This window comes from Somniosus microcephalus, chromosome 11, assembly GCF_052327205.1.
Source record: "Somniosus microcephalus isolate GS21.2 chromosome 11, FLI_Smic_1.0, whole genome shotgun sequence".
Taxonomy (NCBI): Eukaryota; Metazoa; Chordata; class Chondrichthyes; order Squaliformes; family Somniosidae; genus Somniosus; species Somniosus microcephalus.
Window position 1 is genome coordinate 119,137,960 of NC_140997.1, and position 24,157 is coordinate 119,162,116.

General features: G+C 47.1%; 1 protein-coding gene across 1 annotated transcript in view; it reads right to left on the reverse strand.

Moving 5' to 3' along the window:
• The window catches only part of LOC147110843 (voltage-dependent calcium channel subunit alpha-2/delta-2-like), a 2,842,873-nt gene that overhangs the window by 2,193,873 nt on the left and 624,843 nt on the right, over positions 1-24,157 (reverse strand). Inside the window, exons 5-6 of the mRNA XM_085999971.1 lie at positions 21,881-21,973; positions 21,441-21,571 (exon numbers count right to left, since the gene is read on the reverse strand). Coding sequence (XP_085856097.1) covers positions 21,441-21,571; positions 21,881-21,973 — 224 coding nt within the window. The remainder of the gene's footprint in view (positions 1-21,440; positions 21,572-21,880; positions 21,974-24,157) is intronic.

Below are 24,157 nucleotides of genomic sequence, written 5' to 3' on the forward strand. Positions count from 1 at the left end.
GTCCTCAGCAAAGGCCTGAGCTTCATCCCCTTACGCCCCCATCTCAATGAATTTCGAGCTCGGCACGATGTTGAGCTCTTTTTCCGCCGCCTTCGTCTCCGTGCCCACTTCTCTAGCCAGGAGTCTTCCCCCCGCACGACTGACCCTTTCTCCCGCTTGCAGAATTCCCATTCTACCTGGACCCCTCCCCCTGGCCTCTTACCCTCTCTAGATCTTTTCATCGCTAACTGCCGCCGTGACATCGGCCGTCTCCATTTCTCTGCTCCCCTCACTCACTCCAACCTACCTCCCTCTGAACTTGCAGCACTCCATTCTCTTAGATCCAACCCTGACATTGTCATTAAATCCGCTGACAAGGGTGGTGCTGTTGTTGTTTGGCGAACTGACCTCTACCTAGCGGAAGCTGAATGCCAACTCTCCGACACCTCCTCCTACCTCCACCTGGACCATGACCCCACTACCGAACATCAAACCACCGTTTCCAAGACTGTCACTGACCTCATCTCCTCTGGAGATCTTCCCCCCGCGGCCACCAACCTCATAGTTCCCCAACCCCGCACAGCCCGCTTCTACCTCCTTCCCAAGATCCACAAACAGGACTGCCCTGGTAGCCCCATCGTTTCAGCCTGTTCTTGCCCCACGGAACTTATCTCTTCCTATCTCAACTCTATCTTTTCTCCCCTTGTCCAGTCTCTTCCCACCTACATCCACGACTCTTCAGACGCCCTCCGCCACTTTAACAGTTTCCAGTTTCCTGGCCCCAACCGCTTCCTTTTCACCATTGACCTACAATCCCTCTACACCTCCATCCCCCACCAGGATGGCCTGAGGGCGCTCCGCTTCTTCCTTGAACAGAGGCCCGACCAGTCCCCATCCACCACCACCCTCCTCCGCCTGGCTGAACTTGTTCTCACATTGAACAACTTCTCCTTTAACTCCACTCATTTCCTCCAAATCAAAGGTGTTGCTATGGGTACCCGCATGGGTCCTAGCTATGCCTGCCTCTTCGTGGGCTATGTGGAACACTCTTTGTTCCAGTCCTACTCGGGTCCCCTCCCTCACCTCTTTTTCCGATACATTGATGATTGTATCGGTGCCGTTTCCTGCTCTCGCCCCGAACTAGACAATTTCATTCACTTTGCCTCCAATTTCCACCCTTCCCTCACCTTCACATGGTCCATCTCTGACTCTTCCCTTCCCTTCCTCGACTTCTCCGTCTCCATCTCTGTGGATAGGTTATCGACCAATATTCACTACAAGCCCACTGACTCCCACAGCTACCTGGACTACACTTCCTCCCACCCGGCCTCCTGTAAGGACTCTGTTCCATTCTCCCAGTTTCTCCATTTCCACCATATCTGCTCCGACGATACCACCTTCCACACCAGTGCTTTCGACATGTCTTCCTTTTTCCTCAACCGAGGATTCCCCTCTACCGTGGTTGACACGACCCTCGACCATGTCCGTTCTATCTCCCGCACTTCTGCCCTCACACCTGCCCCTCCCTCCCGGAACCACGATAGGGTTCCCCTTCTCCTCACCTTTCACCCCACCAGCCTCCACATTCAACGGATCATCCTCCACCATTTCCGCTACCTCCAAAGTGATCCCACCACCAAACGCATCTTCCCCTCCCTTCCCCTTTCAGCATTCCGTAGGGACCGCTCCCTCCGAGACACCCTAGTCCACTCCTCTATCACCCCCAACAGCCCTTCCCCTTCGCCTGGCACCTTCCCGTGCAAGCGCAGGAGATGTAACACCTGCCCCTATACCTCCCCCCTTCCCACTGTCCAGGGCCCCAAACACCCCTTCCAGGTGAAACAGCGATTTACTTGTACTTCTCGCAATCTAGTATACTGTATTCGCTGCTCACGATGCGGTCTCCTCTACATTGGGGAGACCAAACGCAGATTGGGTGACCGCTTTGCGGAACACCTCCGTTCAGTCCGTAAGGGTGACCCCGAGCTTCCGGTCGCCTGTCATTTTAATTCACCGCTCCATTCCCACTCGGACCTCACCGTCCTTGGCCTCTTGCATTGTTCCACGGAAGCTCAACGTAAATTCGAGGAACAGCACCTCATCTTCCGATTAGGCACTTTGCAGCCTTCCGGACTCAATATCGAGTTCAACAATTTCAGATCATAACCTCGGCCCCTATTACATTTCTACTTATATTTTTTTTCCACCCCTTTGTTTTGGGTTTTACCTTCCCCCCCCCCTTTCTTTTTTTCTCTCTCTCCCACATGGCTGCTGTCTCCCATCCTGCCAGTACACTTCACACCTAATCTGAGCCGTCTTTTGTCTCCACTGTCCAATTACCATCTTGTCTGGTTTTGAATAACTCTTAATGTCTCTTTACTTCTTTTGTTCTATCGCAGCCCTGCCTTCGATCTATTTCATTTCCTTTCCAGTTTTGAAAAAGGGTTCACCCGAAACGTTGACTGTAATTTCTCTCCACGGATGTTGCCTGGCCTGCTGAGTTTTTCCAGCATTTTCTGTTGTTATATCAGTATTTCATAGTCATGTTAGTACAGTATCAATACTGTTCAGTCCTGTGTTAGTACTGTATCAGTATTGTTCAGTCCAGTTTAATACAGTATCAGTATTGTACAGTCCAGTTTAATACAGTATCAGTATTGTACAGTCCTGTATTAGTACAGCATCAGTATTGTTCAGTCCTGTGTTAGTACAGTATCAGTATTGTTCAGTCCTGTGTTAGTACAGTATCAGTATTGTACAGTCCTGTATTAGTACAGCATCAGTATTGTTCAGTCCAGTGTTAGTACAGAACCAGTATTGTTCAGTCCTGTGTTAGTACAGAACCAGTATTGTTCAGTCCTGTGTTAGTACAGTATCAGTATTGTACAGTCCTGTATTAGTACAGTATCAGTATTGTTCAGTCCTGTGTTAGTACAGTATCAGTATTGTACAGTCCTGTATTAGTACAGCATCAGTATTGTTCAGTCCAGTGTTAGTACAGAACCAGTATTGGTCAGTCCTGTGTTAGTACAGTATCAGTATTGCTCAGTCCTTTGTTAGTACAGTTTCAGTTTTATTCACTCCTGTTAGTACAGTATCAGTATTGTTTGCTCCTGTTAGTACAGTATCCGTAACGCAGAGTCCTGTGTTTTTACATTACCAGTATTATTCTGTCCTGAGTGCAGTATCAGTATTGTTCATACCTGTGTTAGTACAACATCACTATTATTCAGTCCTGTGTTCAAAAAGTCTCAGTATTGCATAGTCCTGTTAGTACAGTATCAGTATAGTTCAGTGCCGTATCAGTATTGTTCAGACCTGCGTTAGTACAGTATCAGTATTGTACAGTCCTGTTAGTACAGTATCAGTGTTGATCAGTCCTGTGTTAGTACAGTATCAGTATTGTACAGTCCTGTTAGTACAGTATCAGTATTGATCAGTCCTGTGTTAGTACAGTATCAGTATTGTACAGTCCTGTTAGTACAGTATCAGTCCTGTGTTAGTACCGTATCAGTATTGTTCAGTCCTGTGTTAGTGCTGTATCAGTATTACACAGTCCTGTGTTAGTATATTTTCAGTATTGCACATTGCTATGTTCTGCTAAAAGTTTCCGTAAAACTTCAACGAATCACATGAAATTGAACAGCCATCCAATACACAAAGATATCTCATAACCAATCACTACCCAAAGATATACAGCAGGCAATCTATCTCCAAAGAGTTAAGCATCAGAAATTAAGCAGCCAATCAATGCCCAGGGCAAGAGCAGCCAATCACTGCCCAGGGCAAGTGCAGCCAATCAATACCCCAAAGAAGAGCAGCTAATGAACATCGAGAGACAAGACTATACAAAGGAACAAAGACTCAGACAATTAAGTGAAAGAGTGAGTACTGAGTACCCAGAGATAGAGAGTATCCAACTGCTACTTACAGATTCCCAATCATAGACAGAGTTTAATGTCAGTAACATGTGCCCAAGCCCTTGAAGGGAGAGAATAGCAATTTGCATTTATATAGCACCTTTCATGCAGAAAATGTCTCAAGGCGCTTCACAGAAGCATGATTAATCAAAAAATAACACTAAGCCAAAGGAGATATTAGCTCGGTCAAAGAGGTAGATTTTAAGGAGGACCTTAAATGAGATGAGGGAGCTGAGGTGGAGAGATTTAGAGAGGGAATTCCAGAGCCTAGGGCTTAGACGTCTTAAGACGCAGCTGCCAATGGTGGGACAGAGAGATTTTGGGTTGCACAAGAGGCTATAATTAAAGAGCTGAAGGAGGTTATAGAGATAAGAAGGGATGAGGCCAGAAAGTGATTTGAACATGGGGAGGAGAGTTTTAAACTTGAGGTGTTGGGGGGCCTGCGGAACAATATAGATCAGCAAGGACAGAAGTGATGTTTGAGCAGGACTTGGTGCGGGATAGGATATGGGCAGCAGAGTTTTAGATGAGTGATAATTCCTCAGAGTAATATTATAATAACTAGTTTTCATAGAACGAAGATCATTAGAAAGGAAAGCCACAAATTTAATCAATGCAACAACCGTTTCTTCAGTGCCACACGGTAAAGGTCCCATGTCTCATTTTCTTGTTAAATGCATGCTTTGTACATGACATGAATGGTCGAGCAAGTCTGAAGACAAGTTTCCAAATCTCTGGAGATGCACTGGAAGTGACAGGTACTTTGCTCAGCTCCGGTAATGAGCAGACTGTCATGTAACATGAAGGCGACGGAGAAACAGCTATTGCCAAATACACACTGACCTGACTCTGATCCAGCAAAGCTGGCCTGTGCTCTTTCACTTTTAAGAACAATACATGTCGGCATTACCTGAGCAAGAGGGAGGTGTGTTTGTGTGTTTGTGTGTTTGTGTGTTGTGTGTTGTGTAGCATCACAGGGCTTTTAAAGCACATGTACGTGACTATGAGAACACACTTATCTGTCCAAGTTTCTCTGCTTGGATACAGCTGTGTGTTTATCCTGGCAGGCACAGACAATGGTGAATTGAGTATTCTCGTGTTTGTAGCTGTGGAACCTGTATACAGCTTGCTCATCCACAAGAGCTGCCTACATTACTTTAACAATGTGCCTCAACTTAACACTCCCAAAACCGCACTTACATTGGTTAAGTGTGGTATTTTCATTGAATGTATTCTCTATCCAAATGACCTCTCTGAGATCACTGCTGCCAATTAGGACCAACGCCCACCCAAGGTAGTTACTTTTTCTTTACATAATCAGAATCGAGGTTCATGAGGTGTCTGCAGAAGTGGATTTTGGCTTTTCAGGATATTCCTCAACTCCTGTATAACTAACAAAGTGCATCCAAAGAATTGTTCTGGAATGTATAGGCCTCATAGGCTCTACTTTAAACGCTATGCTGTGTGCAAATTGCTTGGCGCATTTCCTACATTACAACAGTGGCTACACTTTAAATGCAATGATGGTTTTTGCCTCTACCACCCTTTCAGGCAGTGCATTCCAGACCCCCACAACCCTCTGGGTGAAAGAATTTCTCCTCAATTCTCCGCTAATCCTTCTACCAATTACTTTAAATCTATGCCCCCTGGTTATTGACCTCTCTGCTAAGGGAAAAAGATTCTTGCTATCCACTCTATCTAGGCCCCTCATCATGTTATACACTTCAATTAAGTCTCCCCTCCGCCTCTTCTGTTCCAAAGAGTACAACCCCAGCCTATCCAATCTTTCCTCATAGCTAAAATTCTCCAGTCCTGGCAACATCCTTGTAAATCTCCTCTCTACCCTCTCTTGTGCAATCAATTCAATTCAATTCAATTCAAATCGCTTTATTGGCATGAGAAGGTACATCTTATGTTGCCAAAGCATCGAAAAACATTTATGGTTGAACACATAAACACAGATCTATTCATACAGTGTATAAACAGATATATCCCTGAGTGTATAAATATACATTCGTATAATTTGTATATACTCTTTTCTTAGGTTTACTGGTTGTCCCTCTGTTTATGGCAAGCTGTAACATAGTGTGCCGCTAAGGTTACACAATTTATCTGTTCCCCTAGTAGGTATGGGAGTTTTTGGTTGTCATTCAAATTTCTGAATTCAGGGCATATTTTTGTGAATTTTTGGTAGAAATTCTCCCTGATGCCCTGATATTTTTCACAAGTTGTGAGGAAGTGCATCTCTGTCTCCACCACTCCCTGACTGCAGTGAGAGCATATCCTGTCCTCTCTTGGCAGCCGGGTCAGTCTGTGTCTGCCTTTTTCGATGGCCAGGCTATGTTCACTAAGTCTCCACCTTTCCTGTAATGTGGTTGCCAGAACTGTATGCAGTACTCTGGCTGAGGCCTAACTAGTGTTTTATACAGTTCCAGCATAACCTCCCTGCTCTTATATTCTATGCCTTGGCTAATAAAGGAAAGTATCCCGTATGTCTTCTTAACCACCTTATCTACCTGTCCTGCTACCTTCAGGGATGTGTGAACATGCACTCCGAAGGTCCCTCTGTTCCTCTACACTTCTCAGTATCCTACCATTTATTTTCTATTCCCTTGCCTTGCTAGTCCTCCCCAAGTGCATTACCTCACACTTCTCTGGATTGAATTCTATTTGCCACTGTTCTGCCCACCTGCAGTCTACAGCTTTCTTCCTCACTATCAACCACACAGCCAATTATTGTATCATCTGCAAACTTCTTAATCAATCCCCTACATTGAAGTCTAAATCATTGATATATACCACAAAAAATAAGGGACTTAGTACTGAGCCCTGTGGAACCCCACTGGAAAACAGCCTTCCAGTCACAAAAACACCCGTCGACAATTACCCTTTGCTTCCTACCACTGAGCCAATTTTAGATCCAACTTGCCACTTTCCCTTGGATCCCATGTGCTTTTCTGACCAGTCTGCCACGTGGGACCTTGTCAAAAGCCTTGTTAAAACCCATGTAGACTACATCAAATGCGCTACCCTCATCGACCCTCCTCGTTATCCCCATAAAAAATTCAATCAAGGTTGTCAGGCACAACCTTCTCTTTACAAATCCATGCTGACTGTCCTTGACGAGTGACCATAATATGATAGAATTTTATATTGAGTTTGAAGGTGATTTAGTTAAGTCCGAAACTAGGGTCTTAAATCTAAACAAAGCAAACTACGTAGGTGTGAGGGGCAAGTTGGCTAAGGTAGATTGGGAAACTGGATTAAAAGATATGATGGTAGACAAGCAATGGCTAGCATTTAAAGAATTAATACATAATTTACAACAAATATACATTCCTTTAAGGCACATAAATCCCACAGGAAAAGTGGTCCAACCATGGCTAACAAGAGAAGTTAAAGATAGTATTAGTTCAAAGGAAGAGGCTTATAATGTTGTGAAAAAGAGTAGTAAGCCTGCGAATTGGGAAGATTTTAGAATTCATTAAAGGAGGACCAAGAAATTGATATGGAAAGAGAAAAAGGAATATGAGAGTAAATTAGCAAGAGACATAAAACAAGATTGCAAACATTTCTATAGGTATGTAAATAGGAAGAGATTAGTGAAAGTAAACATGGGCCCATTAGAGGCAGAGAAAGGAGAAATTATAATGGGTAATAAGGAAATGTCAGAGACATTAAACAAATACTTTTTATCTGTCTTCATGGTAGAAGACACAAAAACCATTCTGGAAATAATGGGGAACCAAGGGTCCAGAGAGAATGAGAAACTTAAAGAAATCAGTATAAGTAAAGACATAGTACTGGAGAAATTAATGGGCCTAAGTGGCGATAATTCCCCTGGGCCTGACGACCTGCATCCTAGGGTCTATGAGGTGGAGTTAGGAAACCAACTAATACTTTAAAAGTTATTATCTACTGCACATTATCTGTGAGTCTACTCCTGCTAAAATGACCCAATGAATACTTGTGATCCTGATATTGGGCACAAGATTCACAGTCGCTAAGACAGACTTGAACAAAAGAACCGTGCTCTTTTTCTACTGACAGATTTATCAGTGTCTTCGCCATAATTCCATATAGAGGAACCCGTGGCTGGAAAGTCTGCCTGATGTCCTACACAGCATCATCACTGAACCTGCAACCAAAAGCCACCCAGAGGTTACCTGCTTCTTCCTGTTCTCAGGATCTGCTGTTCCTGTTTACATTATCGCTGCTTTAGCTGAGGAGGTAACTTTCTGAGCCAACGCTTGGCCAATTTGCTCACGGTTTCCCTGATAATCCTCTGCCTACTGAGTATCTGCCAACCTAGCATAGTGGAGGAGATCATGAAACCTGGTGATCAGTACCAGCTGAGGATGGTGAGTTGCCTGTACACCCAGAGTCTCCAAGACCTGGTGATGCTCTTGATCCTGATCTTGACCAAAGTCATGTCTCTATGTTTCTATTAAGGCTAAAGGGATCAAGGGATATGGGGAGAAAGCAGAGACAGGGTACTGAATTTGGATGATCAGCCATGATTTCATTAAATGGCGGAGCAGGCTCGAGGGGCCGAATGGCCTACTCCTGCTCCTATCTTCTATGTTTCTATGTCCAGTAGGGTAGCTAAGAATGAATCTCTTGAGTCACTGTCCCTACTCTGATTCTGAACTGTATCTCCTTTTCAATATTGATCACCCTAATCATGGTTCAGAACTGAGACACAGTATTGTTTAATACATCTTTTCCCAGAAATTCGGGTCGGGGGCTTCTCGCGGGTGCAAGCCCCCAACCTGCACTTACCTTGCGCGCCAGCCGTTGAGCTGTAGGGCCCCGTGAAATTCCGATCCGGGGCCTGGTCCAACTGCCGGCATGCAGTGCTTGCGTATCCCAGGGGCGCAGTTAGTTCGATGTGTCCCCTGGGATCACGTGGGCCATGGGCAGCCAATCGGAGCAGGGAATGCTCCATTCATAAGTCTTGACAGGAAGTGCTGTCAAGACTTATAAATACTACGTCCCCAAAATAGCACTAAACCTTCAAATAATTTTTTTTTTAAATCACATTTTTAAAATAAACTATAAATTACATGAAAGAACTATTTTAAACAATAATTTAAATTTTTGAAAAAACTAAATTTATATTCTAATGGGGCTAAAAATAAACTTACCTTGCTTTAAAGTATTTAAAAATAATAAACTTGTGGAAAAAATGTTTTAATTTTAATTAATTCACCACTTACCTTGTAAAAAGCAGGCCTTATGCCTGCTTTTTATATGTGTAAATTCTGCAGACTTATCTTCCCGGAAAAACCTGCAAAAAAAACCTAAGTTCGATGCGCACGCGCAGCCTCTCCCACGCACGCGTTCGACCTCTGAATCCCTGCTTTCAGAGGAACGGAAGTGCCGGTTTCCCGCGCATGCGCAGTGCATGCAGGAAACCGGCACTTCCATCAGGCCTACGGGTGAATACCCTGTGCGTACTCACCCATGGAGACCCGAATTTCTGGGCCAATAATGTTTCCAACCTGTTTTTGGTTCTAATTTGAATGAAATGCACATTGTCGTAATTTCATTAATTGAGGTGAAAAATTACTTCTTTTTATCCACTTGAATTGTGTGGTCGTTATGACTGAACTTTTGACTTCAATCTACTGGCAGTTTCCTGTTCTCTCTCCGATTGTCCCTCTTTTCTCTCACTGCTGCGTCTCTCCGATGACTCACAATTTGCACAGAATTTACAATCCAGTGGCATGTGCGCTTGACAGTTTCAATGAATTTGAAGAGCTGAGTTGTTTTTTCATGAAAGCTTTCTGCTCGTGGTCTCTCAACAACAGCAAACACTCAGGCTGGCTCTGCTAGCTGTCAGCTGCTGTTGCTTACATCAAAACTCCTGGTGGAGATGGAAAGCTGACCAGGAGAGCATTGGGGTAATCAAGTATGGAGGTGACAAAGGCGTGGATAAGGGTTTCAGCAGCAGATGGGCTGAGGTAGGGGGCGGAGGTGGATGGTGATAGGCATTCTGTGTGTTGGAGGTTCTCTGGGGTCGGAAGCTCAGTTCAGGGTAAATTAGGATGTCGAGGTCGCAATTGGTCTGGCTCAGCCCGAGACAGTGGTCAGTTGGTGGAGAGGGTATGGTTAATGTAGCAGGGGCCGAAGGCGACAATTTGGGTCTTCCCAGTGTTTAACTGGAGGAAGTTTGTTCATGCAAGACTAGATTTTGGACAACCAGTCTGACAGCAGAGCAGCAATGAGGAGTGGAGAGAGGGCGGAGAGGTAAAGTTATGTGTCATCGCGTGGTAGCTGACCCCAGGTCTGTGGATGATGTTGCCAAGGTGCAGAGGAGGGGCCAAAGATGGATCCTTAAGGGATGATGGTGGGAGGAAAAGCAATGGGTACAGATGTTCTGACTATGATCGGGTAGTCAAGAATGGAATCAAGCGAGGGTCATCTCCAAGAGCTGGACAACGGAGGAGAGAGAGACATTGCAGATTGATAGTATGGTCGACCATGTCATAGACTGCAGAGTTGACATGGAGAAATAAGGCACCATGGTCACATGGACATACGGCCCCTCGAGCCTGCTCTGCCATTCAATAAGATCATGGCTGATCTTTGACTTCAACTCCGCCCGATCTCCATATCCCTTGATTCCCCTAGAGTTCAAAAATCTATCTATCTCAGCCTTGAATATCTATATATATAAATCGATACATCTGTCTGTCTGTCTGTCATTCTGTCTGTCATCGCCTGTGCGTCTGTCGGGCTATGCGCTCGAAAGTTACAGGGCGTACCTACGCGCGCGTTACCTCCAAAGAAAGCTTACGCTTCCGAGACGGTTTTAAGCGTATTTACGTTTCGGCCGGGCTAAAATCGCGCCCGCGGTATCCTAAAAACCTTCAACGTTCCGCTCATTAGCATCTCATTATCCGCTCATTAGCGACAGAGTGACCTCGAGCTCGACCAATCGTACGCCGGGTTGCTGGCATGTGCCGCCGGGCCAATCGGTGCGTGTGTGGCCGGGCCTTATCGTTCTGAACCGAGGTGAGTCGTCGCCATCTTGATTCCAAACTTTTCCTTTCTTTTTCCCGCTTTCTGCGTCTTTAAAAAAAACGTTGCTTTTAAAACACATATTGTTTTTAAAAAAAATGATTTAGAAACTAATTAACTTATCTAATCTCATTAATTTTCCTACCTTTCCCCGTTTTTCCAGGTAGGCCTCGAAGCCTCGGCTTCTCCTTCGCACCCACGCCCGAGCTAGGCACCTCCCGGCCCCACTCGAAGGCTGGAGGGCCGAGCCTCAGCCCAGCGCCGCTAGGGTGCGCGCGCAGCAGGAGCTGAGACGCGGCATCTCTCTCTGGCTCGGCCGGGGGGCGGGGCTTGCTGAGCGTCAACCGTCACCCTGGCAACCAGCCCCCTGGCCGTCTCGCACAGCCGCAATCGGCGGTCTTCACCTGGGGGGGGGGGGCGCGACCCTCGGGGGGGGGGGGCCGCGACACTTGGGGGGGGAGGCGCGACCCACGGGGGGCCGCGACCCTCTGGGGGGGGGCGCGACCCACGGGGGGGCCGCGACCCTCGGGGGGGGCCGCCAAGCGTCACCCTGGCAACCGGCCCCCCGGCCATCTCGCACAGCCGCAATCGGCGGTCTTCACCTCGGGGGGGGGGGGCGACCCTCTGCGGGGGCCGCGACCCTCGGGGGGGGGCCGCGACCCTTGGGGGCGGGGCCGTGACCCTCGGGGGGGCCCCCCTCCCTCCCCCCCCCCCCGCCCCCTCCCCCCAGTCGCTCGCTCTCTCTCTCTTCCAACAACAACATGCCCTCGAAAAAGCCTCGGCACCGCCGGGCACTTCAGCTAGTACTCAATAATTCAGCATCCACAGTGCTTTGGGGTAGTGAATTCAAAAGATTGACAACCCTCTGAGTGAAGAAATTCCTCCTCACCTCAGTCCTAAATGGCTGGCCCCTTATCCTGAGAGTATGCCCCCTAGTTCTCGACACTCCAGCCAGTTCCTCGGAGTCCACATCACGGAAGACCTCTCCTGGTCCCTCAATACCTCCTCTCTGGTGGAGAAGGCCCAGCAGCGCCTATATTTCCTAAGGAGGCTGAAGGGATGTAACCTGTCACCCCTGATCCTCTCTAACTTTTACCGCTGCACAATAGAGAGCATCCTGACGAACTGTATTACAGTATGGTATGGCAGCTGTAGCTACTATGACCGGAAAGCCCTGCAGCGGGTAGTCAAAACTGCCAAACGCATTACCGGCACCCGGCTACCGACCATAGAGCACATATACCAGAAACGCTGTTTACGGAGGTCACGGTCCATCATCAAAGACCCTACCCACCCCAGCCACAGTCTGTTCACCCTCCTGCCATCTGGGAGATGCTACAGATGCATTCGCACCCGTACGACCAGATTTAGGAACAGCTTCTTTCCCAGGGCTTTCATCCTACTGAACTCCACAAATAAACTCTAAAGCCTGCACATCTGCCAATGCACTTTATTATGGTTATGTTTATGTTAATGTATTACAAGCCAAATGTATGTTGAATGTTTAAATGTCTTAATCTAAATGTACACTCTCGGGAGCCGCAAGCCTACATTTTGTTGTACTGCACTTGTGCACTAACAATGACAATAAAGTTGATTATGATTATGATTATGAGGGGAAATAACCTCTGTGTCTACCCTGTCAATCCCCCTCAGAATCTTGTATGTTTCAATGAGATCACCTCTCATTCTTCTAAACTCTAGAGAGTATAGGCCCAATCTACCCAATCTCTCCTCATTGGACAACCCTGTCATCCCAGAAATCAGTCTGGTGAACCTTCGCTGCACTGCCTCTAAGGCAAGTATAACCTTCCTCAGATAAGGAGCCAAAACTGTGCACAGTACTCCAGGTGTGGTCTGACCAAAGCCTTGTACAATTGTAGCAAGACTTCCTTGCTCTTATACTCCATCCCACTTGCAATAAAGGCCAACATGTCATTTGCCTTCTGATGCGCCATCAATTACTCAAAAGACTGAGGTTGAGCGAGTAACAATCAGGCTTTTGTTAACTAAAGAATGAAGGTCTTATCTCGAGTGGTCGACCCGTCCAGAATACTAAGGGACTGGGAGGTAGTCACTTATATACCTGGAATAGTGGGAGGAGTCAGCCGAGGCATGTCCAGACCTGTACCTAGTGGAATACACATACAGACACAGACAGGTTATAACAGTGGTTTACCACATTCACCCCTTGTTTAAAAATGAGTCCGGCGGGGTGAAGTGTATTTAAAAGTTCGTGTATTGGAGTCTCTCCGGAGGTCTTGTCTGCCGCTGTGATCGACGTGGCGACGGCAGGGGTGGTGGAGCTTCCGGCGTCGCGTCCCGTGTAGGCTGGGGCCCTGGAGTGTAGTCCTCGTGGGTGACGGTCCAAGGCGAGCCGGCTGCTGGGGTTGGATATCGGGTCGTGGGGGGGGGGGGGTGGTAATGGGTAGTGGGTTACAGCGGTCGGAGGAGGGGAGAGGCCCTTTGAAATCGACGCTCAAGCGTTCGAAAGGGCGAGTGGCTTTTATCAGGTGGGCTCTGTCTGGTCTATAAAAGTGCGGTTTGCACTCAGCGCAGACTTGGCAGTTCTTGGTCATGGTCCTGACCTCCTCGATGGAGTAAGGCAGGTTGCGGGCCTTGATGAAGTGGAAGAACCTGGTGACCCCCGGGTGGCAGAGGTCATTGTGGAGGGCCCTCAGCCTATCGATCTGTGCGCTGGCGCAGGTGCCACGCGATAGGGCATCTGGGGGTTCATTGAGCTTCCCAGGCCGGTACAAGATCTCGTAATTGTAGGTGGAAAGTTCGATTCTCCACCTCAAGATCTTGTCATTTTTGATTTTGCCCCTCTGCTTGTTGTTGAACATAAAAGCAACTGAACGCTGGTCAGTGAGCAGGGTAAATCGTTTTCCGGCCAGGTAGTGCCTCCAATGACGCACAGCATCCACGATAGCCTGGGCCTCCTTCTCGACCGCGGAGTGTCTGGTCTCCGGGCCCTGGAGGGTTCGTGAGAAGAATGCCACAGGTCTCCCCGCCTGATTAAGGGTGGCGGCCAGAGCGAAGTCGGACGCATCGCTTTCCACCTGGAAGGGGATGGATTCGTCCACTGCGTGCATGGTGGCTTTGGCAATGTCTTCCTTGATACGGTGGAAGGCTAAGCGGGCCTCTGCCGTCACGGGAAAAGAGGTGGACTTGATCAGCGGACGGGCTTTGTCTGCATAGTAGGGGACCCACTGAGCGTAGTAGGAAAAAAACCCTAGGCACCTCTTCAGAGCTTTTAGGCAGTGGGGCAGTGGGAGTTCCATAAGGGGACGCATCCGGTCCGGGTCGGGACCGATGACCCCGTGTTCCACAACACAGCCAAGGATGGCGAGGCGGTCTGTGCGGAATATGCACTTCTCCTTGTTATATGTCAGGTTCAGGAGTTGGGCGGTGCGGAGGAATTTCTCGAGGTTTGCGTCATGGTCCTGCAAGTCATGGCCGCAGATGGTCACATTATCTAGGTAAGGGAAAGTGGCCTGCAGCTCGTTTTGATCGACCATCCGGTCCATCTCCCTTTGGAAGACGGAGACCCCGTTAGTAACGCCGAAGGGAACCCTAAGGAAGTGATAGAGGCGGCCGTTTGCCTCAAAAGCAGTATACTGGCGGTCTTCAGGGCTGATGGGAAGCTGGTGGTACGCTGATTTCAGGTCAATGGTCGAAAAGACGCGGTACTGCGCGATCTGGTTGACCATGTCAGCTATGCGGGGGAGTGGGTAGGCGTCCAGCAGGGTGTAGCGGTTTATTGTTTGGCTGTAGTCGGTGACCAGGCGCTGTTTCTCGCCGGTCTTAACGACCACAACCTGGGCTCGCCAGGGGCTGGAGCTGCCTTCAATAATCCCCTCCTTCAGGAGCCGTTCCACTTCGGTTTTGATGAAAACCCTGTCCCCGGCACTGTATCGCCTGCTCTTTGTGGCGATGGGCTTACAATCGGGGGTGAGGTTAGCAAACAGTGGGGGGGGGGGTGGGACTCTGAGTGTGGAGAGGTTGCATCTGGTGCGCGGCGGGCAATTTGGAGGCTGCTGGCTGCGGACTGTGAGTGGGGGGAGGGGGCCACCGTACGCCATCGTAACGCTTTTGAGGTGGCACTGGAAATCCAACCCCAGTAGAACGGCAGCGCAGAGGTCGGGCAGGACCAGGAGTTTAAAATTATTGAACACAGTCCCGTCTACTACTAGTGTCACCACGCAGTAGCCGCCGATGTCCGCTGACTGGGACTCGGAGGCCATAGAAATCCGCTGGTGCGCAGGCAGGACTGGGAGAGAGCAACGCCGCACTGTGTCAGGGTGGATGAAGCTCTCTGTGCTCCCGGAGTCAAAAAGGCAGTTTATTGCATGGCCGTTTACCTTAACGTCCATTTTGGACCGAGTTAGCTGGTGCGGTCTCGTTTGGTCCAGCGTCACAGAGGCCAGCGTAGGGGTCGGTGTGTCGCTGCGAGTATCAGATGGGGGGGGGTTGGCGATCTGCTGCGTCCCGGCTGGTGTCCAAGATGGCGGCGTCCATGATTCCCATGTGGCTGGAGTCGTCCAAGATGGCTGCTGCTGCGGTGGTTCGCACATGGCTGGGGAGGCCCAAGATGGCGGCCCGCACGGCCCACACGCGGCGCTGTTGGGGGCCCAAGATGGCGGCTCACACGGCCGACACGCGGCGCTGCTGGCGTTCGGGGTGGCTTTGGCCTTGCAGACGCTGGCGTAGTGTCCCTTTTTCCCGCAGCCCGAGCAGGTCGCATTCTTCGCCGGGCAGCGCACTCTGGGGTGTTTGGCCTGGCCACAGAAGTAGCATTTCTGGCCTTGGGATGCTGCTGTCTGGCCTTGGGACACTGCTGCGGTAGTTGGGCCGTTGTTGGGCTGTGGCTGGGGTGGCACGGTGCTATGGGGCTGTCCTACCGTGTCCCAGGTTGTTGTTCCCCGCGGCGTCCACGGTGCAGAGGAGTAGGCATCCATGCCCCGGAAGGCAGCGTCCAGCGTTAGTGCGATGTCGGAGGCTTTGTCGAGGGTGAGGTCACTCTGCTCCAGCAGTTGCTGTCGGGTGTAGTTGGACCTGTGACCCGCTACGAAGGCATCCCGGATCAGTTCCTCCGTGTACTTAGTGGGCGTTACCGCCTTACACCCACAGGCCCGGCCAAGCACGGACAGTGCTTGGAGGTATTCCTCAGTCGATTCCCCAGGTTGTTCCTTGCGACTCCCCAGAAGGTGCCTAGCGTATACTTCGTTCACAGGGCGCGTGTACTGGGTCTTGAGGAGCTGGAGGGCGGCTGTGTACGAGGTCGCGTCCCGGATGACTGAGTACACTCGGTGGTTCACCTTGGAGAACAGGACAGACAGTTTGTCCGCATCCGTTTCGACTGCAGTGGAGGCAGTCAGGAATGTCTCGAAGCTCGTGAGCCAGTGAGCAAACTTGGTGGAAGCGTCCGCTTCCCGACTGTCCAGGTCCAGGCATGCTGGTGTGAGGATCTTCTCCATTATAAAAAATTTAGTTAATAAAATTGATGCGCCATCAATTACTCAAAAGACTGAGGTTGAGCGAGTAACAATCAGGCTTTTATTAACTAAAGAATGAAGGTCTAGTCTCGAGTGGTCGACCCGTCCAGAATACTAAGGGACTGGGAGGTAGTCACTTATATACCTGGAATAGTGGGAGGAGTCAGCCGAGGCATGTCCAGACCTGTACCTAGTGGAATACACATACAGGCACAGACAGGTTATAACAGTGGTTTAGCACAGCTTCCTAACTGCTTGCTGTGCCTGCGTGCTGACTCGGTTTCCTGTATGAGAACACTGAAATCTCTCTCAACACCAACATTTAATAGTTTCTCACCGTTTAAAAAAGATTCTGTTTTTCTATTCTTCCTACCAAAGTGAATAGCCTCACATTTCCCCACATTATACTCCATCTGCCACCTTATTGCCCACTCACTTAAACTGTCTATATCCCTTTGCAGTCGCTTTTGTGTCCTCCTCACAGCTTACTTTCCCACCTAGCTTTGCATTGTCAGCAAACATGGATACATTACACTCGGTCCCTTCATCTAAATCATTAATATAGATTGTAAATAGCTGAGGCCCAGGCACTGACCCTTGTGGCACCCCACTAGTTGCAGCCTGCCAACTGGAAAATGACCCGTTTATCTCTACACTCTTTTTTCTGCCCATTAACCAATCCTCAATCCATGCTAATATATTACCCCCAACCCCACGAGCCCTAATCTTGTGTAGCAACCGTTTATGTGGCACCTTATCGAATGCCTTTTGGAAATCCAAATACACAACATCCACTGGTTCCCCTTTATCCACCCTGCTTGTTACATCCTCAAAAAGCTGTAATAAATTTGTTAAACACAATTTCCCTTTCATAAAACCATGTTGACTTTGCCAAACCATATTATGATTTTCTAAGTGCCCTGAAGCACATGATGTCAGGCTAACTGGCCTGCAGTTCCATGTTTTCTCTCTCCCTCCTTTCTTGAATAGCGGAGTAACATTTGCTACCCTCCAATACACGGGGACAGTTCTAGAATCTAGGGAAATTTGGAAGATCACAACCAATGCATCCACTATCTCTTCAGCCAACTCTTTTAGAACCCTAGGATGGAGGCCATCAGGTCCAGGGGATTTGTCAGATTTTAGTCCCATTAGTTTCTCAAGTACTTTTTCTCTACTGATCTTAATTACTTTAAATTCCTCACTCATTAGCCCCTTGGTTCCCCGCTATTTTTGCTATGCTTTTTGTGACTTCTACTGTGAAGACAGATACAAAATATTTGTTCAAAGTCTCCGTCATTTCCTTATTCCCCATTATAATTTCTCCTGTCTCAACCTCCAAGGGATAAATGCTTACTTTTGCTACTCTATTTCTTTTTACATACTTGTAGAAGCTCTTTTAATCTGTCTTTATATTTCTTACTATTTTACTCCCATATTATCAATTTTTTGGTCATCCTTTGCTGGTTTCTAAAACTCTCCCAATCCTCAGGCTTACTACTGTTCTTCACAACATTATAAGACTGTTCTTCTAATCTCATACTATCCTTTAGTTAGTCACGGATGGATCACTTTCCCCATGGAGTTTTTATTTCTCAATGGAATGTATATTCGTTGAGAATTTTGGAATATTTCTTTAAATGTTCGCCACTGCTTATGTACTGTCATACCTTTTAATCTAATTTTCCAATCTACCTTAGTCAACTCTCCCCTCATACCTATGTAGTTGCCCTTATTTAAGTTTAAGACTCTAGTTTCATATTTAAGTATTTCACTCTCAATCTCAATGTGAAATTCTATCACTCTTCCCCAGGGAATCCTTTACTATGAGATTACTAATTAACCCTGTCTCATTACAGAATGCAAGATCTAAAATAACCTGTTCCCTCGTTGGTTCCATGATGTATTGTTCTTGGAAACTGTCTCAAATGTAGTCCATAAACTCATCCTCCAGATTACCTTTGCCAATTTGATTTGCCCAGTCGATATGAAGATTAAAGTCCCCCATAATTATTGTATTACCTTTGTTACAAGCTCCTATTATTTGTTGATTAACACTCTGTCCAATGGTATAGCTACTCTTTGGGGGCCTATAAACTACTCCCACCTGTGTTTTTTGCCCCTTGTTATTTCTTATCTCCATCCATACTGATTCTACTTCCTGATCTTCCGAGCCAAGATCCTTTCTCACTGCCATCCATATGTCATCCTTTATCATCAGGACTACCCCCTCTCCTTTTCCATTCTGCCTGTCTTTTCGAAACTTCAAGTACCCTGGAATATTTAGTTCCCAACCTTGGTCACCTTGCAACCACGTCTCTGTAATGGCAATGAGATCAAACCTGTTGATGTATATTTGTGCCACTATTTCGCCTATCTTGTTACGATTGCTTTGTGCATTCAGATAAAGAGCCTTTAATTTTTACCATTATTCCCTGCTTTCACCTTATTCACTGATACACTATTGCCATTAAACTCTCTGTCCCTTCCCGACACACACTGCTTATCTTTACCCATATCACTACACTGCTCCATTACCTTGACTTTTCTCTTTAAATTTATCCTCCCCCCCACCCTTTTTAGTTTAAAGCTCTACCTACAGCCCTAGTTATTCGATTCACCAGGACACTGGTCCCAGCCTAGTTTAAGTGGAGCCCACCCCAATGGAACAGCTCTCTCTTTCCCCAGTACTGGTGCCAGTGCGCCATGAATCAAAACCCCTTCCTCCCACACCACTCTTTGAGCCACGTGTTTAACTCTCTCACCTGTTTGTCCCTATGCCAATTCAGGGATCATTACCTTTGAGGTTTTGCGTTTTAATTTGGACACTAGCTCCTCAAACTCTTTCAGCAGAACCTCATTCCTAGTTCTACCTATGCCGGTGGTTCCCACATGGAGCACAATAACTGGATCCTCCCCCTCCAAATTCTTCTCCACCCACGAGGAGATATCCTTAACCCTGGCATCGGGCAGGTGGCACAGCGATCAGAACTCCCGGTCGTGGCTGCAGAGAACAGTATCTCTCCCCGACTATACTGTCCCCTGCCACTACCACATTCTTTTCACTCCCCCCACTTGAATGGCCTCCTGTACCATGTGTGCTGTGGTCAATTTGCTCATCCACCCTGCAGAATTTGCCCTCATCCACACAGGAAGCAAGAACCTCATACATGTTGGATAAGGGCAAAGGCCGAGGCTCCTCTAGCACTGCACCTGGGGTTCCCCTTACCTGCCTGAGTCGCAGTCACACCCTCGTGTCTCTGACTGCTAACCAGACCTGTATCACCACTTAACCTAAGGGGTGTGACTGCCCCCTGGATCAAAGTCTCCAGGTGACTCTCGGCCTCCCTGATGGCCTGCAATGTCTGCACCTCAGACTCCAGCTCAACAACTCTGAGCTGAAGTTCCTCGTGATGCAAACACTTACTACAGATGTGGTAGTCCGGGATCGCGATGCTCTCCACAAACATGCTCCAGTTGCATCACACCGCCTGCACTGCCATCGCTATATAACATTGTTTTATTTCATTAATTAATTAATGTTTACGTATTTAATTAATTAGCTTATAGTTTAGTTTTTAACCAATTTCTAGATCTAATTTAAGTTATAAGTAGATGAAATTAAATATTTACCTGTAACACAAAACATTACAAGAACTGGAGGCAAAAAGCAGCACCTCCTTCCCCCTCTGCTCCGAATTCTCACACTCTCTGTTTAGAAGCCATTTAAGATCACTCTGTGCAGACCACTCAGGGAAGATTCAACCTTTCTTTGAGGCTCAGTCTGATAAATTGTGCATTGCAGCACTTACCATGTTTGGGAACTTACCCAAATTGGGAGTGGACCTTTTTCTTTCTTTGTAGAACTCCTGCATTTGAACCAAGTCAGGCCGAGCAGCTCTGAAGTTACCTGGGTTTGTAGTTTAACACTGCACTTGGTCAGTGGAGGTGTCTGCAATTATTTTTAAGTCTTTAGGGAGGTCCACCCTAAACTGCAAGGTACTAATGAAAGAAAATTCACTGACCACATCAACTTGTACATAATGGGCCTTGTATCCTTTAAAAGTGCACAGCCTGAATTCAGAACAAATGCAGTCATGCTTTTATAATTACTTCAGAACCATTGAAAAGAACATTACTGAACTTATCCAGAGGCTACAAAAGTAATCATGAAACTCTGGGACCTGGAGTCAACCATCAACTCACTCTCACCATTGACCAGAAACTTAACTGGACCAGCCACATAAATACTGTGGCAATAAGAGCAGGTCAGAGGCTGGGTGTTCTGCGGTAAGTGTCTCACCTCCTGACTCCCCAAAGCCTTTCCACTATCTACAAGGCACAAGTAAGGAGTGTGATGGAATACTCTCCACTTGCCTGGATGAGTGCAGCTCCAACAACACTCAAGAAGCTCGACACCATCCAGGACAAAGCAGCCCGCTTGATTGGCACCCCATCCACCACCTTAAACATTCACTCCCTCCACCACCGGCGCACCGTGGCTGCAGTGTGTACCATCCACAAGATGCACTGCAGCAACTCATCAAGACTTCTTCGGCAGCTCTTCCCAAACCCATGACCTCTTCCACCTAGAAGAACAAAGGCAGCAGGCGCATGGGAACACCACCACCTCCAAGTTCCCCAAGTCACACACGGTTTAGACTTGGAAATGTATCGCCGTTCCTTCATCGTCGCTGGGTCAAAATCCTGGAACTCCCTCCCTATGAGAGAATGATAGTGACTTTCATTGCCACTGTAATCGCTCTCTCTTGACACTTGTGGAGCTGCAGTATAACGAGACATAGTTACATAGGCAGTTTCCATTATAAATCTGGACACAGGAATTTCTAACGGAAAAAGTTGATAAGAAGTGTGTGCAGATATAGTACTTATAATATATTTCAATTTACAGGGGTATTACAAAACCAACAAGCTGCAGCCCAGTTGCTGAGCCATTGTTTATAGTCTGCCAAATACTGTTAAATCAGAAAACACTGGAGCAAATAATGTTTTTCACAGTCCGAGGCTGCCAGCACATTTGTGCACAGCTAACTTTGTTGAGAAATATTTCACTGATGTAGGCAGCAGAAAATAACAATTGGTGCAGTTACAGTATTTAACATTCAGAAGAATAGCAGCAGATGGAACCTGTGAACATGAGAGCAACTGTTAAACAAGTACACAAATCTGATCTGTTATATTTACATAAAAGAAATCTCAAATATGAAATATACAGCGGGTGAGTCAATCAACGCCTGAAAAGTGAAGAATGGCTAATGTTTCAACGGAACTGCTCTTTTTTGTTTCTGTTAATTCACGCTACATAGAGCGAAAAGGGGTTTTCAAATTTCTTAAAGAAGGCAGAGCTGAACAGAAACTGCATGTGGACCAGAGCTGTGTCTCGCAATGCTGTGCATCGTTTGTGCAGTGATTGAGAAAGACATGAAAATATCTTCAGCTGAAAACCCACCAGGTTTGCCCGATCAGCATTTCCATTGAGAATATAAACCAGCCATCAAAAACCGTAGGAGCTGTCCCGCTGTGGTCCCCCTACAAGAAATAGCACACAGAGCATGAGAAGGACACACCTGAGGTGCCCAATGTCACTGGGAGGTATGTAGTTGGGCACTGGGCAGTGTAAGTGCTTCAGGATAAAGGCAAATATAACTGTAAATGCAGTAAATTAATATTTTTCAATTCAAAGCAGTTTGCATCTTCTCCAAATCCAATCTTTTGTACCACATTGCATTCTCACCAGGCAAGGTACAGCCCCATCCAACTTTCATAATTGCATGGTCGTAGGGTTGTCAACTCTGGTTGGATGTATTCCTGGAGGTTTCATCACATGACCCCATCTCCAATTGCCCCGCCCCACCATTGGTCCACCAACATGTCCATCCTTGTGGAGCCCCGCCTTCCCATGGCCAATTGGGAAGTGAACTGACTCTTCGTTACCCAATTGGATGATTTTTGACTGTCAGTCAATGAAGTGGATTTTTAGAAATCATACTTAGGAGAAGCAGGGCATCATGGGTAAGGATAAATGGCCAAGGCACTTCTGCCTGACAACAGCAGGTAAAATGCATTTAAACTTTGCACACAGGACCAAAAGGGACCGAAGATGATTGAACAATAACAGGTTAAAGGGCTTGCTTGATTGATGCTGGCCGTTGGGAGATAAGGCAAGTCACAAGATGAGCACCTGGTGGTTCCATTGTATAAACTTTAGACATAATTTAAAGAAAGGTCACGCGAAATTATGACTCATTGTGGTTTGGAGACTTAAATACTGAGATTTGTAAGCGATCGAGGAGACAGCCAGGAAAAGAGCTGTGGAGCTCTAAGTTATCTCCCTGATCAGCCCCCATAGGTACCTTTTGTTTGTCTGTAACTATTTGTCTGTCAAAACTGTTCGTTGTTGTGTGGGAGACTGTTGGACTATTTGAATCTTAATAAACTGTTTGACTCTTTACCCTTGACAGGCTAGTGTGTGAAATTTATTGCAGTAATATTTTTCACCACAACATTTGGCGTAGTCGGCAGGATACTTCGAAACGTGGATGGACGGCAGCCAAAAGGACATAAGCGGGTTAGTAGATTTGAGATACCACCCAGGAATTCCATGATCCCGGCGGCCACCCGTCTGTCTATGGAGCGAATATCCGAATCGTGCAGAGCCTGTGAATCGGTAAAAGAGACACACCTAGACTTAGAGTGAGTATGGTCTTAATTTACGCGTAAATTATAGTATTGGAAGGGACATTGTCGTTGCGATAAAAGACGGTAGATAAACTGTGTGAATTTTGAGTCCAGTCTTTTGTTTCTCATAATTGAGAATATTAGGAGGAATATTTTTGGAGACGGGATTTAAGTGGTGTGTAAGAGAAACGAGTGTCCCCGTCGCTTCAATTGTCATAAATTATCTCAATCGCCTAGCTTGAGCCGGAATTAAGAGGGCAAATGCCCCACGTGATGGCCAAGGTTTAATAGGTCGAAGGGAACACCAAGAGGACAAGGTGATGGTGGAAACCTGTGAGTGAATGTGTGATACGCATGAACTGGTGTGAGAATTGAGGGATGATCCCATCGCGATAAATAAGTGGCAGAATAGAAGTAGGCCTGCGTGAAGAGACTCATTCGCAGAGGAAGCGAGGGAAGGTCAGATCACATAATGGTGTCGGGGAAAAATCTTGAATGGGGGCCGGAAGGGTCTCTTAGTAGGTTCTATGCAGACGACCAGAAGGGCTTAATAGACAAAATGATTAAAGATGGGTGGGATCCCTCGGTTGTCCCCAAGGAGCAAAAGAATTGGTGGGAGAAACAGAAACAGAAGAAGGCAAAGAAAGCCGGAGTACTTTTAGTATATCAGTTATGTGTGTTACAAAGTAAAACCGAACAATTAGTAGAAAAAAGTAAGACGAGCCGAGTAAAATCATAAATACCGGGCGATCGACACGGACAAGGGTGCTTAATTATCTCGAACACCTAGCGGACTGAGCCAGAATTAAGAGGGCGTAAGTCCCACGTGAAGGCCAGAAAGCAAGGACGTAGAGAACGTACGTTAATCACAGGATCGTGATCCCGAGATTGGGATAGGGTTTAAGTCACGTGGAGAGGCCGAATGGACATAAACTCAAGTAGAAGTTGTATGTAACTGGGAAAGGTCAGACCACAAGATGGCGTCGGGGAAAGGATTAGACTGGGGTGAGGAAGAAACCCTTACTAGATTCTATG